The sequence below is a fragment of the Strigops habroptila genome, chromosome 1 (assembly GCF_004027225.2).
Source record: "Strigops habroptila isolate Jane chromosome 1, bStrHab1.2.pri, whole genome shotgun sequence".
Taxonomy (NCBI): Eukaryota; Metazoa; Chordata; class Aves; order Psittaciformes; family Psittacidae; genus Strigops; species Strigops habroptila.
The window spans coordinates 79,705,118-79,722,406 of record NC_044277.2 but is presented as its reverse complement, the minus strand read 5'-3'; the positions used below and the strand labels follow the sequence as shown (position 1 = coordinate 79,722,406).

The following is a 17,289-nucleotide window of genomic DNA, read 5'->3' as shown; positions in this document are numbered from 1 at the left end:
TTTTCCTTTAAAAAAACCAAAAGCTAAACAGACAAAACCCAAAGCTTTTGAATACATAAGAGCTGTTCTGAATTCAGTAAATGAAAGATATGTATTGGTTTATCTTATTAGACTTTCTAGGCCAATCCTTGGTGGAATAGAGATACTGTTCTGGAAACTACTTAATCCTTCAGTTTCATTGCGCTTCTCTACTTTCTGTCTCCACCTAATGTATGGACTGTGTTTATTACATTAAAACTGGAAGAGAGCATGCATATTGGCTCATGCAAGAACTCCTTGGTGTATGAAATTCAATTAGTCTCTAGATCATGCTAGCTCAATGCTTGTATGCCTTCTGGTGTAGAAGCTGCAACAGTCTAATGAAGCTGAAACTTTCTTGGTCTAGCTCTCTGAACATCAGCTAAAGACCTTGGCTTGAGGAGGGAGTTTGGTTATTGGAACGTTGACTCAGTGAATCTATAAAAGATTCTTTGTTGCTCGTATGATGTGTTGTAAAAAAAGAAACTGCCTTTCTCAGCTGAACTCCTAGAACATTTTGTCAGTGACAGGACCATCTACCTTCTCCAGATTGTGAAGCCTTTAGAAAAAGCTACAATAATGGACGAAAGATGCAAGTCTAGTGATGAAAAAGTACCTTTACTGTATGATTATTTTGTGGAAATTGAGAATCTTGAAGATGATATCACTTAGTAGTGAAGTTTTTAGGGAGCTGGGAAAATAATATTTCTAATCCTGTGATAGATATTGCTTCATCAGGGGTGTGGAAAGAAATCCTAAAATTATTACTAATTTTTATTTATCTCTTACTATTTTAAAACACTGGTAGGAACAAACAAAAATCTTGAACAGCAAGGAACTACTGTAATGTTTCTTAGTACAAATGGTAACAATGATTTTTATCTTTCCTTTGGATAATGAATCAATTTAAAGTAAACTAATATAATTTGAAAATGCACTGCAGACTGGATTCTTTAATTTCTGTTTGTTGCTTCTTCTCAGCAAGCAAAAGAATTTCAGAGGTCTCCTCATCTTGCATTGCTTGCTATGGTTCCATTTTGGTTTGCTCTCCCTTTATCTTTCAAAGTCTCACAAAGTTTTCCTTTTGAAATGTGCCTTTTTCCTTTTCACCTGTCTCCTCTTTTAAATAACACACAATAACACAGGACTGGCAAAGCGACAACATAATTGGGTGAGAAAATTAAATGTGTGACATGTCTCATTAAAACTTAGTGCAAAATCTTGCATCACTGAAGAAATTTTCTTTAAATGTTACCTAAAGGATAAATTGAAATAAGTTAATCTCTTTGGTGGGTAATATCTGACTCAAAGCTATAATGGTTAAATCTGGCAACAAAGAGAATATGGCACAGGATATGAGCTATTTTGACGATCTTTTAAAATAAGAGTTGCTAATGTTAAACTGCATCATTTAATAGTTCAGTTCATGATGCTTAAAATTAAAATGTCCATTGTGGGAATTCTGTATCAACTATTTTCTGCTAATTTCAGGTAAATCTGCTCACTGTTGAGATTATATTTAGAGAGACTATCATTTTACAAAGTATCCTGTTGAATCTGCTAATATTACGTGTGTTCTAGAAAACTCAGAGTGAAATTGTGAATGCTTCCACATGTATATTTTGGCATCACATGGCTAATACGATTACTTAGAAAAGAGCTAATAGGTTACAATTTTCCCTGAAATTTGTCGTCAGAATTAGGAGAAATTAAGGACTTGTTTGAATAAAATCTAAAAGAGTAATTCAGGAGCGTACTGAGGTCTCATTGTTTCTGTGATACTTGGATTAAATTGAAATGTTGACAAATACATTGCAGAAGAAAGTAGAATCCCGTTTTCTAGATTTTACAAATAAAAATTACTTTTATAAAGTAGGAGAGTAAAAATGTATTTAGTGAGGTAATATTGGAATAGTCTGTCATTTGGAAAAGAGTATAGAAAACTGTAAACTCTGCCAGGTTGGACAGGCCCTTGGGCGACATGGTCTAGTGTGAGGCGTCCCTGTCCATGACACGGGGGTTGGAACTAAATGATCTTAAGGTCCTTTCCAACCCTAACCATTCTATGATTCTATGATTGTAAGTTCTCCTATACATTATAGCATAACAAGTTAAGATAAAAATAATCTTGAACGGTATTAATGCCCACAGTAAGAATTCAAACTAAAGGCTGGTTTGTTAATATAGTCATATTCTGGTCTCTAGTTATCTGAATATCACTCACTGAAAATTCATAGAGGGACTTCTGAATCTGAAATTCAAATGGAATTTGAATGGAATGTGACAAATCTTAAAGTCTTCCTCTGTCATTGTCATAAATAATTTCAAATTCCAGAAGTAGTTTGTATGTTAAAATGTATCTGGCTAAACTAATCTGCTCTTTGTTTTTCGCAGTGGCATCTTCTGGCTTTTTCATGAAAATAGGGTTAACACTTTTTATGCTATTGGAAAAAGGTCCATGACCTTCATATTCAATTAGGAGATTTCAGACTGTGGTGGAATTCAAAGTGTGTGGAGGGAAGAAAACCCACACTGCTGTAATAGGCAGGTTTGATTTGGATCACTGGAACTCAATTAACATAGAATCCATGCATTGTAATTTTCAAAGCAGAATTATTATGTTATTCATCTAAAGACTTCTGAAAGATGTTTCACAAAGATCTTTTACAGATCTAAAAAGATACTGAGCTGAATTTGATTGTGGCATCTTTTCATTAACTCATTTTATTTTTGGTTGCATTTACCTTTAAGAGTAAGGTAATATATATTAATAAACTGTGTTTTTCTTGTAATTAAGGAAAAAAGAAATCCATCATTTAAAACATGTTTTTCTTTCTTGGATTGGTAACTCGGTTACTTTTTTAAGCATTCACATAACAATCCGTTTTGTTACTCTCTCTAAATATTAACTATCTTCTGTTTAACAGCAAAATTAATAATATCCGATGATTTACAATACGTTCTTTTTTCATGTGTGTGAAATCTTTCTCAATTTAAAAGTTTGTTCCACCAATTTAGGTAGATGTACAAATACGCAAAATTGTGTTTCACAGTAATTGCAATTCCTGTAAGATGAAATGGGGCTATATATAATAAAACCAACAGATGCCCTGGTTTTTTATACAGTGAGAAAAATTATATATAAAGTATGTTTCACTGACAGCTGAAAAGGGAAGTGTTTCTGTGGAAGAACAGCAAAAAATTCACTGAAACAGGAGTTTGCAAAATACCAGTGACAGATATGAAAACAAAACCGCATCTTCACAGCTGATCATTTTGTGCAATAAAATTTCTAAATGAAACAGATGTCTCTCCATTTCTCGGCTTGGCTGACATGAATCACAGATGCCCATTAGCCAAAATAACTATAGGAAACACTTTATACTAAAAGTAGCAGAGAAATATTTTGCAGAATTTTCTTTTTTTAATACTTGGGTAAAATGACAAAACTTTGCAGTGCTGATCAACACATTGCTCATGCATTTCAGAACTGGGTAAAGATTCAGTGTTAAAGGCTGTCAAGCACTTGGTCTTTAGCCATCTTAAGTCCTCTAACAACATCTGGATTGCATGAAGAGCTAAGAAATTAAATAAGAGGTATTATTTTTCCTAATTTACACATAAGCCACATTTTCACTCCTTTAATTATCTCTGGAAGCCTTGTTTGTTGTATATATAGCTTTTAATTTCCTGGTCACCCATAAGACCTTCTGAAATGTCATTCTGAATTTGAAATTTTTCTACAACAACTATGGACTGATAAGTGTAGACATAAATTTCAAATTGGATTACCAATCCAAAGTGAAATTACCAACATTCTTTAGAAAATGTAAAGTGTTATAGCTTAAAGTATTCTTCTAAACTATGCAGGTTGATATTTCTTATAAATATGTCACTCTGAAATGCAACTACCAGCTCCCTAAAAGCCTTTATGTGGATGTCTCAAAATCCTCTATTCAGCTCCTTTTCTAGTCTTTTGGCTAATATAGGTGGGAAAAAAGCTATAAAGTTTAAATTTGGTGGAGGTAAGAGGTGAGTAGCGTAAAAAATCAGCTTAGTAAGAATTTTTTACTTAGTAAGTAAACTTCCAAATCAGCTTAGCAAGAATTTTTGACACACACCTAGCTACAGGAGGAGCAATAGAAAACCATTAACATTGATGGTAGCTTACATATTAGACAAATAAGTATGCTAAAATATTTAGATCCAAATCCAGATTTGGATCTAAATATAGTTGTTTGAAAGCTTCATATATATGTGGTGTAGGGGTTTTCTTCATTTTCTGGTTTAGTTCTGATCACTACGCTGTGCTTGTGCTTCCAGTGCCAAGCAGCATTCTCAGGCACCAGAATATGGTTATTGGGATTGCTAAATATTTTTTACAAGTTCCTGGCATGCTTTTGCTAAGTATCACTCTCCAAAACAATTTCCATGCATGATTCATGAGTTAAATTTGGCCAGATACTATCCCTGGGAAATGTTTGCATGGGGTTATGCTATTGCGGAGATAGAGAACTTATTAGAATGGATTTTTCCAGACTCTGCTAACTGATTTCTGAATAAAAGAACAGACATTGCAGCCTCAATGTACTATCATCAACTTTTATAAGCATTTATAATACCAGATCTGTCTTTGGAAAGCATATGGGAAAACTGAATTTAATTTAAAGATTTTCTCTGCCTGACTCCCTTCTGCCCTCCCTCTCCCCAGTCTTTCTTGCTCAAACAGTCTTTTATTTTGTATTTCTAGCACACATTTCTAAGGAGGAGCAGCCTCCTACAACTGCTCTTCATCATTCTGCTGTAAAAATACTGTATCTAGTGGTCATGGACCACTAGTAAGCTCTGGTACCACAACATGTTTGAAGATAAGGTCGTGTCTCCTCTCTGGAGAAGAAAACACTTGAAATCTTTTGAGAACTAGTTACACTAAATGACATTACAGAATGGGCTGCAGCCTGCAAGATCCTGTCCAGTCCTCTAAAAAGAATGTTACTTAAGAAGGTGAAAAGTCACAACTTTTTAATGGGCCATCAAAAGAAGAGCATGAGGGGTTAAAGTTCACAGTAAAAATTTGCAAAAAAGGAGTAAGAATGGTTTGAAACATTCAATTTGAATTCAGCAAAACAGAAGGCAAAATAAAAATAAGATGTATTTGCGAAAGATTCCTCTTAACATCTGCTTTCCTACTCTTCATTTTTTGGTGGAGCTTCCTATTTATTATAGAATGAAATAAAGATTTAGAAAATGCTTATTTTGTAAAGTAAAAATACACATATGTAATGTAAGTAAAGTTTGTCATTCTTTGGTAAATATTTACAAGGTTTATTTCTGAACTGAAAGAAAATTTTTTTATATAGAAAATCAAAGTTCAGAACCATGATAGCTTTCTAAATTTCTACCAAAAATGCTTCGATCCAAGATTCCACGAGCTCCTTTTGTTCTACATATTGCAAGTGTGTGGGAAACACTCCATGTCTGAAAATGTTGCATAGCAGGAACTGTTTACTGTTTGCCTTCATCTTATCCCACCAGTCCACTGTGTGTTTGGTTTCAGCACAAAAGGCAAGGAAAGCCACACACAAAACCCTAGTATTTGAATATTCTACCTCTGATACTGACTTAAACCGGATGCTATGGAAGGCAATACGAGGGCACCATAAACAAAAAAGAGGAATATTTCCATAACCAAATGCAATGGGGGATATTTATACTAAGCTACGTGTATAATGTTTTTCATAATATGAAATGTGAGCTTAAATTAACAAAAACCCTTTACATGACTAAGTATGATCTTGATGTAGTTCTAACTGATATTGTTAATGTGTGTTCAAATAAATATTTTTAGAAAAGAAAAAATTACCCTAGTTCTGTCAAACTTTTTAGAACATTCTGATATTTTTTGACTGTGATTTTTAAAAAGTATATTTGCACTTCATTTTTGTAATCAAAGCTTCTACTTGATTTGGAACTTCTGCTGAACCCCAAAATAAAAAAGTATACATTTCTTGCTGAAAATAAATCTGAATGCCAAATTCTTTCAGTTAATTATGCAATTAATGAAATTGGAAGGAACTTTCCAAAAGAAATTCTGGTAAGTGTATGCAAAATCAAATCAAATGAGCCAACCGCATTACTGTACTGAACAAAGCAATGTAATACTGATTTTTCTTTTTTGTTATGGGTGTACTAAAATCAGTCAGTACTACAGGTCATTAAGAGATGAAGTTAAGCTTTATATTACTTACATAATGAATATTAAATTGATACTGAATGCTTAATAAATTTGTTTCTTTCCTTCAGGCTACCTACATTAGTTGATGGAGTGAAAATGATAATAACTTGATATGAAATGTTCTCCAATTTAGGAGAAATAGAAATCATATGAAATATTTCTATTTTTTTTAAATTAGTATGACATCGAACCAGTTGTTCTATTTTCCTTAATTGTCACGTATTCTGTCATGTTCTTTATCTACTTAGTAATTTACAACTAGCACAGCAGGTTGGGAATTTTTAATAGGATCTCTTCAAGGAAGAAAAAGGCCAGTATTAACATAAAAATCTTTAAGAATTGTGGTGCAAAGGTTTCTTAGCAGAGAACAGGTGGTGCTGCAAAGCTGAAATCTGCCACAATAGTCAAGTCAAAAGATTCTTGGAGCTGTTAGAAAACAAATGCTTCAGTATGTCATCATGACTGCCAGTCAATGGGGACTGGAGATTACTGTGCTTTGTTGGTATTAAACATGTTTGTTGTACACAGAATTATTTAATATTTAATATTATTTAGAATAATTATTTTAAAAACAAATAAACTACTTCTAAATAAAATGGTCTAATTTTTCTTCCTTTTCAGCTTCATTCTGACCAGGACAAGGGAGATGGATCCCTAAAATACATTTTGTCAGGAGATGGGGCTGGTACTCTTTTTATAATTGATGAGAAAACAGGTGACATTCATGCTACTCGGAGAATTGACAGAGAAGAGAAAGCCTTTTACACCCTCCGTGCCCAGGCTATTAATAGAAGAACTCTGAGACCAGTGGAACCTGAATCTGAGTTTGTCATCAAAATCCATGACATCAACGACAATGAACCAACATTTCCAGAAGAAATTTACAGTGCTAGTGTTCCTGAAATGTCAGTAGTGGGTGAGTGCTTTATACTGAGGCATATATGTGCTGTGTTGCTGGATGAATAGTTTCTCCATCCTCTGAAAAGTCAGTCATGCTCAGAATTCTGCCTGATGGGTGAAGTATTTTTCATGTGATTTGTTTGTTCAAATATTGGAATTGCATCCAGAAAGACATTTCTGTGATTTAAGATCTATTTCTACTTGGACTATTTAAATTACTAATTTACAGTGATTTCAAACATAAATATAAATAGAAAGTAGTCACTGGTGAATTACCCTCCTCCTGAAGAACTGTTAAAATAAGATCACTAAATTAGTGTGTTGAAAGCTCAATAATTTTTTTCTTTCATGTTCACTGGAGGTCCCCAGTGCTAAATACTGAATGGAGAGCTGTCTCCGCTTTCACTTTCTGTGGGTGAGGGAGTTACATGTTTAGTCATGTGCTGTTGATACACTGCCTGAAAGTAAACAGCCTCTTTATTCTCTTTGCTTTCAGTTTTTTAGTGTATGGACAAATCCTCTCGCACTTTCAGTTCCTCCCTTAACTCACTCATGAATGGCAGCTTCACAGATCTTAAACAGCTGCTTGAGTTAATCTTTCTTCTGTTTTCAATGTATTTTCAGTTCTTAACTACAAAGTTCTGGCCTAGATCATGCCAGCTTGTCAGATTCATAAACAATGGCATTTTGGAATATGAACTGTTACTAATTAGTGCATGCAATTCTTTAGCAAGAATTTTAAAAAGCTTAAAAACATATAGAGTTTATTTCTAAAAATATTCATTTATTCATTGTATAACTGTAGATATAATACTAAGTTCTAAATATTCAGAAAACACACACTATCTTCAATACATCTTTTGGCCATTATTACAATTTTAATTACTGTCACTGCTTGAACTAGATCAAAGAGTTTTATATGTACAGGTGTTGAAGTTTTAGTACTTAGTTTCATGGGTTTTTGAAAGTGTTAAAAGAGCAAGAAAATACATAATTACTGAAAGGGAATGGTCCCAGCAAGCTGTGCAGCAATGCGTGTTTCTATTCTTCATAAGATATTCAGTCTGCTTTTAGTTTGTGATTGAATAATTTTAAAAGTCCGAACATTCAGCAAGCAAGCTTTAGCATAAAGGAAAAATAAAAATAAAAAATTAAAAAAAAAAAAAGATTGAGGGAGAAATGATTGCATAGGGCCATACTGGAATCCCATCGAACTAGTCCACATAAAGAGAAGAACTGAAAAGTCTTCTTTCTTTACTGTTCCAAAATAGACAAAATTTAATACTGATTTATTTAATTTACTGATCAGTTCTCTAGAATCATGCATTTCCATATATGTATATAGCTTCAGGCAGAGCATGTTGAAAGACCATTGCTACATTTTCTAGAGAAGCATATGGCAAGATTACAATAGGGTTGAAAAAAGATGTCTTAAAGCTTCCACTTTAATTCTTATGTTCTTTCTATAAACACCAGAAGGCATTGCTTAAAATATTCAAGGAAAGATTTTATGAAAATGATTCAGTGTGTTCATTAAATACTATGCTATTTTATAACATTCAGTTATGATCTGTTTATTCCTACTTTTGTCAGTCTCAGTTCCGGAAAGATCATCTTTTTCTTAAGTGTTCTCAAATATCCAATACATTATTTCAGTGATTCTGAAATACTCAGGATGCGAGGTTCCAGAGTATCTGTACATCCACATATATCATAAAAATTTGAAAGTGCAAAATATCCCAAAAAGTACACTGATAGTTGTCATTGTTTAAGCCCAGCTGGTAACTCAGAACCATGCTGCCACTCGCTTACTCCCTCCTTCCTCCCCATCTCTGGGCAGGATGGGAAGGAGAATCATGAGAATATAAACCACACGGGTTGAGATAAGAACAGTCTGGTAATTTAAGCATAATACAAAACTACTACTACTGCTACTAATAATAATGATAGGGAAATAACAAGGAGAGAGAATATAAAACTAAAAAGGAAAGGGAAAAAAAAAACCAAAACAAAAAACAATAAACAGCAGTGATGAGTGATGCACGATACAATTGCTCACCACCTGCCATCTGATACCCAGCCCAACCTGAGCAGCAATCTGGGCCTTCCGGGTAACTCCCCCCAGTTTATATACTGGGCATGACATGCTGTGGTATGGAATACCCCTTTGGCTAGTTTGGGTCAGGTGTCCAGTCTCTGCTTCCTCCCGTCTTCTTGTGCCCCTCCTCACTGTCAGAGCATGAGAGACTGAAAAGTCCTTGATCAGAGTGAGCATTACCTAGCAATATCTAAAATATTGGTTTCTTATCAGCATTGTTCTCAGACTAAAGCTGAAACACAGCATGGCACCAGCCACAGGAAGGAGAAAAAGAACTGTTTCAGCTGAACCCAGGACGATACTTGAGAAAAAAAAATAAAAAATCTTGGATGCATTTACAGTAGCAACTCTGTATCTTACCCAAATAGTTGTGCTGAAACAAATAGACTGTTCTGTCAATAAAATTACCACGATTTAGAGAATTGTAACTAGGTTAAAATCTACCATGTTCCTGGATTTGACAAATGTGGTAATTCAGCTGCTAGACTACTAACTATCTCATAGGTAGAATTGGCTTTTAGTTTTATGGCTGATCCCTAGAGCCATATGTTCATCTGTGGTCCATGAGTGGATGACATGATTTTAAAAGATATTCCTCAAAGTTGATTCATTTCTGATTGAATTTTCCAACTTAAAAAAATCTACTCTGTAATCTCAAAACTAAAGGCTAAATGGAGAAGGGGAGAAACGTTCTAAAAGCACCCACTGCATAGAACTTTTGAGGCAAATAGAATTCATTAGAAATTTGGGAGTCTTCTTCAGTCTTGGAAGTCTGAAGAGGTCCCAGTTGACTGAAAGAATACAAATGTCACAGTTTTCAAGAAAGGAAAGAAGGAAGACCCTGGTAATTACAGGCCTGTCTCACTTCGTTGCCTGATAAAATTGTGGATAAACTGTCCAGCACACAGCTAGGCAAGTCCATAATACACTGAGTGAGCAATTGGCTGATGAGTCAGGCTCGAAGTGTTATAATAAATGAGGTTATTTCAGGGCTAGTCACCAATGGGGGTCCCCAGGGCTCAATTTTAAAGCCAGTGCTCTTTAATGTTTTCAGAAATGTTTTGTATGCAGGAGTCAAATTACATTAAGTAAGTTTGCCAATGATACTAAACTAGGAGGAGCTGGGCTCCTCAAGGGGAGAGAGGTCTTAACATACAAGGTAGAGAGCTGGCAGTCACCAATCATATGAAATTTAACCACAGCAAGTGAAAGATTTTCCACCTGGGATGGAATATTCCTGGTTGTGCAAACAAATTGGGAGAGTAGCCTTATGGAAAGAGACCCAGTGGTTTGGATTGATGACAACTTGAATTTGAGTCAACCGTGCACCCTGGCAGCCAAAAGGGCCAACCATGTCCTGGGATGCATCAAGCACAGCGTAGCTAGCTGGATGAGGGAAGCGATTGTCCCACTCTACACTGCGCTGGTGTGGCCTCACCTTGAGTTCTATGTGCAGTTTTAGGTACCTCAGTGTAAGAAAGGCATCACACTATAAGTGTGTTCAGAGGAGGGCAACCAAGGTGGTGAAAGGTCTTGAAGGCAAGACTTACAAGGAGCAGCTGAGGTCACTTGGTTTATTCAGCTTGAAGAAGGAAGGCTGAGAGGTGACCTCATTAAAATCTACAATTTCCTTAAGGGAGTCAGTGAAGGAAGAGGTGCTGATCTTCTCTCTCTAGTGAACTATGATAGGACATGAGGAAATTGAATGAAGCTGCATCAGGGGAAGTGAGGGTACACAGTCACTGGGACAGGCTCCCCAGGGAAGTGGTCATGGCTCCAAACCTGTCAAGAGTTCAGGGAGTGTCTGGATGATGCTCTTAGTAATATGCTTTAGTTTTAGGTAATCCAGCAAGGAGCAGGAAGTTGGACTTGATGATCCTTATGGGTCCCTTCTTATCTCTATTTTAAGAAGTGTCAATAAAACAGCCATTCTGCATGTTTGCAACTGTGTTGTCTATTTATACACGTTTGTACTTCAACCACAGTGATATGTTCTGTATGCACTTACCTGAATACCAGAAAGAAGACAGCCATGTAGTGTATCTTACTATGTAAGTTCACTTGTATGCCTCATTGCTTTTAGAGTCACAGTGTATAATGCAGATAAGAGCTGGAGTTGAGAGATACTGGTTTTCTCATGTTTTCAGCAAGATTGCACATATCATTCATCAGTATACCACATCTCTGTTACTTAATAACCTGTTAAATTGATAAACTTTTAATCACCAGTATTTCATTACTAATTCATAAATGAAGGCTTTTATTTCCTAATTTTCTCCTTCTTTCTTCACCAAAAGCATCAAACGCAGTGCACAAGTAGCAAAAATGTGCAAGAAGCACATCAGCTTGAAAAAGTTGAAATCTGTGCACCCCTCGGACTACAGGGTTTGCTTCATCCTACAATGCCCTGTACTATAAGGCACTAAAAGGGGGCCAGGAGGTGAGAGACTATTAAGTCTTTATCTACTCCATCTGCACCCATCCTTGAGTTACCAAATCATGATGTAGCTGTACACCAGCCTTTTTCAGACCTCAACCAGAATTCTTGATTTCTTCCTCAAGCTGTGGTATTAGTCAGATGGATACCTGAGAATGCGGCTATTTCTACTGTCAAATCCAGTGTTTTGAGGAAGGCCCATTAATTCTTTGTGGTCTTGTTCATCTTTTTCCTCCTGCTCATTAATCATAGTAAAGGCAGAGGTAAATGGGCCAACTTTAGGATCTTGCACCTGGATCAGTATCCTCAAAGACATCCTGTTCTCCTGAAGTCTTTGTATGATTACTGGATATTTTCTTTTACTTTTTTCTTTTCCTTTTTTTCAAAGTTTATAACTCAGAATATTCTTATGGTTTTAACAGAAATCTTCCGTCCATCATATTCTTCACCTATCTGTTTCTGCTCATTTGAAGGTTTATTTTCAGTACTGCAGATCAGCCTATTTTCCTCCATACAGCTTTTCCCATGGATTTTGCCTATTGGTATCTTTTAGACAAGCTTTCAGAACTTCCTGCTATTTAGACCTCTTTTTATTTTCTTCTTTTTTTTTTCAATCGTCACATACTTTCTTTGATTTGTTGCTGTTTCTCTATTCATCTCTTGTAGCCTATGTATTTCTAATCATTCCTTATCTTTATTGCATCCCATATCCTCAGTGTTGTTTCTGCTATGTGTCATACTCCCTCGCTGGTCTCTTCTGCTTCTGACTTAGTGATATCAATATATGCTTCATAAAATGTAATCTCCCTCTGGGTTTACATGTGAGTTACAGGTTGGGTGTCCTACAGTTAGCATGTCATCTCTACCTGTGGATATCTTTTTGCCTTTCTCTTTAGACAGCATTTAGAGCTACTATTGCTTGATTTCTCCATAGGGTTTTTTGTACAGTCCCTCATTGGTGCTATTCCACGAATTCCCAATCCTTAGTCCTCTCTGCCATAGCATTTATCTTATAGTACTTCCTTCTTTTTTCCTATAAACAAAGATTTTTTTTTCCTTTTACAGTTATATCACCAAATCCTTTGCATTTTCTGACTTATGATTTTATAATATCAATGACAGGTTTTGAAAACTCAAAATATTGTATTACACTTTTTAGATTTTTTACAAACTCTGATTTTGCTCTGCACCCAAATCCTACCATCAGGAGAGGAGACAAAAAAGGAAATAAATCCCAACCAACCGAAAAAAAACACAAACCACCAACTCAAGATTAAACACTTTTTCTTTAAAAGGAACATCATAAAAGAATTGGAAATATCCACTGACGTACTTGCTTCCAGTTATTCTTTTCAAAGTTACAGGAGTACCATATAGCTAAAGACCTTTCTGACACCGATTTCTCTGAAAATTGAGCCCTTTCCACTTCTTCTCTGTTATTGTGCTGCATTAAACAGTTTATTTTAGGGAGAGAATGTGTTATTATTTCCTCTCTTTTCCAATAGAAAGAGCAGAAAATTTCTATTAATTCAACTTGTTATTTGTATGGATAATTTACTATGGAGGGTACATGCTCTAGTTAAATATCACATAACTCAATTGGGAGTAAGGAAAAGGAAATGTAAGTTTCAAATTCTGCTTTACAATGGATATTCTGTGGATTCTTTTTCTAGTTAATTATCTTCAGTGATTCTTATCAATTTGTCTACATTGTAAGGTCAAAGTCATTAATAGTTGTATGGTGTTCAAAGACGCTTGCTAAGAACACATTAAAAAGGGCCAAATACATTAATTACTATTATAGTACCAGACCCTAGGGATATTCAAACATTATAATTAAAATTATGTTAAAATACGCCTTCTGAGAACTACAATAATCTGACAAATGACTGTTTATTTCTGGGTCTAGTTCATCACTGTATAGTTCTAGTTTACTGTATAATAAATTCGCAAGTATACAAGTAGAAAATTAGAGAATTCATAGGTCTTACTAATAACATAGCTGCTGTAATGCTGTTATATGTTTCAGATTGTCCACGTCACTGTCTCCTTTATGCAGTCCTATAGAGTTCAGACTAGACTCTTACAAACTTCATCAGAAGCAACCTGTGCCTATGTAAAAGACAGAGCGACACCCGTACCTGGTAGTGCATGCTAAGTCACACTGATGCTGCAGCTGTTAAACCCCAATAAGACTGATCATATTCAGTGTCTTCAGATTTCCGGTCAGAGTTTCTGATTAGATCAGTGTATTTATAGTATTTAGCATATTCAGTGACTTCAGTGAACTGAAGCAAAGCAAGGCAAGCTGATGGTTTGACAGTTGATGTGCACAACATAACTTATATACTGATATACTCCTCCTGTTAGCTTCTTTGTGTGGTTTCAGTCAGTTTTTTCCTAGGAATCACTCATCCCTCAGTGTAAGCCTAGAAAGCATGTTTCTCTTCCTCTTACGAGCAACAGCCAAGATGAAAGTGGTGACTTCTGCTTCCTGAATGAAATGCAGAAGTCTAGTGTTGTCCTTGCACTTTTCCTACCAGGTACCTGACTGGTGGAAGCAAAAGCCAGAGAGCTGAGGCAACATTAAAAGTATATTTCATCCTTGCTGCTTTTGGGTAATGGGATACACATTACCCTGAGGACAACCCACTGAGTAAACCATGCTGTGTGAGTGATGGAATTAAAGAGCCCAAATCTTTTCACACAGACTTTAAAGGGAAAAGGATCACACAGTTTTAAGAAGTGTGTGATCGATTTTATTGGAAGTATATGCAGCCACACTCACTGCAGCTAGAGAGGACAGCTGATATGATTTGTTCTGTTTCATGTGTATGTGTACTGCACTAATTAATGTGTGTTATGACTAAGGCAACAGTAACTATTACACACATCTTATTACATAGCAAATACAATTGTTTAAGATTTATTTTCATAGAATCATAGAATAGTTTGGGTTGGCAAGGACCTTAAAGATCATCTAGTTCCAGCTCCCCTTCCATGGGCAAGGACACCTTCCACTAGACCAGGTTACTCAAAGCCTCATCCAGCCGGGCCTTGAACACTTCACGGATGGGGCAGCCACAAATTCTCTGGGCAACTTGTTCCAGTGTCTCACCACCCACACAGTAAAGAATTTCTTTCTTACATCTAATCTAAATCTTTTAGATTAAAGCCATTCCCCCTTGTCCTATCACTACATGCCCTTGTAAAAAGTCCATCTCCGGCATTCCTTAGGCCCCTTTTAGGTATTGGAAGACTGTTACAAGGTCTCCCCTGAGCCTTCTCTTCTCCAGGCTGAACAACCCAACTCTCTCAGCCTGTCTTCACAGGAGAGGTGCTCCAGCCCTCTGATCATCTTCATGGCCCTCCTCTGGACTCACTTGAGCAGGTCCATGTCATTTTTTCGGGGGCCCCAGAGCTGAACACAGTACTCCAGGTGGGGTCTCATGGGAGTGGAGTACAGGGGCATGATCACCTCCTTCAACCTGCAGTCCGGGATGAGGTTGGCTTCCTGGGATGCAGGTGCACACTGGTGGTCCATGTTGAGCTTCTTATTGATAAACACTCCCAAGGTCTTCTCCTCAAGAACGCTTGTAATCCAGTCTCTGCCCTGCCTGTATTTGTGCACACTTGTGGGATTAGGGAAGTTTAGATTCAATTTATGTAGGAAATAGAGAAGAATGTACTGAAGTCAACTATAGGTAAATATGTTTGAGAAGTCCAATCAACATTATTAGAAATTTTCTTTGTGGTCTGCTTGAATGGAAAATTATGCTCTTGGACCTCCACCTAGTACCATGTGAAACTAAGCTGTCTTTGGATGTTTCAGGTACTTCCGTGGTGCAAGTTACAGCTACTGATGCTGATGACCCTTCATATGGAAACAGCGCCAGAGTAATTTACAGCATACTTCAGGGACAGCCATATTTCTCTGTGGAACCAGAAACAGGTCAGGAAAATTGTCATTATTTCCATTAGCAGAAACTGTTGACTTTTTTTCATTTTAAAAATCTTATATCATCTAAAAAAATTATTTAAAAAAACCTAACTGAAATGAAACAATCTTTCTTGTTTTTTTCTCATAATCTATAATTCTTATAATAAATACAAAAACTTCAGTTATTACAGCTGACATTATGAATTATAAATAACTTTACAGTGATACTGTTGATAGCTTAGGATCTAAGTAGCAACATTTCTGATAAAGGCAAGAATAAAGGTTTGTGTCCTAGAAAATGTTCTTTTTTTCTTAATGGTTCTACTTAGGTTAATAAAAGGTGTTCTTTCTACTCATAAAACTTGTGCATAAATATCTTGAATCATTTTTAGCATGAAATGTAAACTGGAAAGGAGCTGTGATGTAGAGCAAATTTGTTTAACAAAGAGATAGTCTGTACTGAAGGCTATTTATAAAGCTTATGAACAGAAATCTGTACTTTAAAATGTAAATATTTTATATTTTTTATAAATATATTTATTATAAATATATTTCACAGACTAATACAAAAAAGATGCATCAGATTGCTGCACATCAAAAATAAAGAGATTGTTAACATTTTTATTATTATTTATTTATTTAAGGCATCATCAGGACTGCTTTGCCAAACATGAACAGAGAGAACAGGGAGCAATATCAAGTAGTTATCCAGGCAAAGGACATGGGAGGCCAGATGGGTGGATTATCAGGGACCACCACTGTCAACATCACTTTGACTGATGTCAACGACAATCCACCTCGATTCCCTCAGAGTAAGCTGCATTTAATAGTTGCCTTGCACTGTAAGAGCTTCAAACTAAAGAGTTAAGCAATCACCATCTGGTTTAATTTAGAGTAAATCTAGATTATGGGGCACACATGAACTAAAGGCTTATGTACTGATTTATTCACTATTATTAAAGCAGTATATTAAATGTTACAGCATTTGCTTGTTAGTTACATGGTCAAATATAACTGCAGGAAACCTGAAATACTTTCTAGTACTATGGGAGGGAGTGGTAGGTGGACTTGTAAGAGCATTAGAGCAATGTTCTTTTTCCTTACCTATTGCTTAAATCCTACACACGCCCCCACTGGAAAATAAAACATGTAGTAATTCTAAATATTCAAAAATGTTTGAATTGTAGTATCTGCTTAAATATTTAATCATGAAGAACGTGGAAAAAGAAATTGCTTGAAGGGAATCAGGCAGATTTGTACTTTTTCAGTTACAGTGCTACAAAACCTAATAGAAAATTTCCCAAAGTAAGAGGCATTTAACTTTTTTTTTTTTTTTTTACGGCTTCAGTTTACCAATGCTTTTTATAATGCTTTTTATAATGCTTTTTAGCCTCTGATAGTACAGCTATCAAGACTGTGTATCCTCAAATTAAAATATAAAAACAATCTTGGTCTCTATGGAAAATGGAAATTTTAAACTGTGTCACATCGAGCTTGTTAAAGGTTAAGCATTTTAAATACATTTGAAGCCTTTTGCTGGTGGTTTGGACATAGTTAATAACTAAAGTATTTAAAGTATCCACACCAACTATTTTTTCTTCTGTATAACTACTGAATCCACTAGTTACTGATGATCACTCTTCAGGCTCAAAATAAAAAAA

General features: G+C 35.6%; 1 protein-coding gene across 6 annotated transcripts in view; it reads left to right on the top strand.

The window, feature by feature from the left end:
• Nucleotides 1-17,289, top strand: part of CDH10 (cadherin 10) — a 93,943-nt gene that overhangs the window by 55,329 nt on the left and 21,325 nt on the right. For all 6 annotated transcript variants that reach the window (XM_030496577.1, XM_030496596.1, XM_030496569.1 and 3 more), the window contains exons 3-5: nt 6,875-7,169; nt 15,521-15,640; nt 16,273-16,440. In XM_030496577.1, coding sequence (XP_030352437.1) covers nt 6,875-7,169; nt 15,521-15,640; nt 16,273-16,440 — 583 coding nt within the window. The remainder of the gene's footprint in view (nt 1-6,874; nt 7,170-15,520; nt 15,641-16,272; nt 16,441-17,289) is intronic.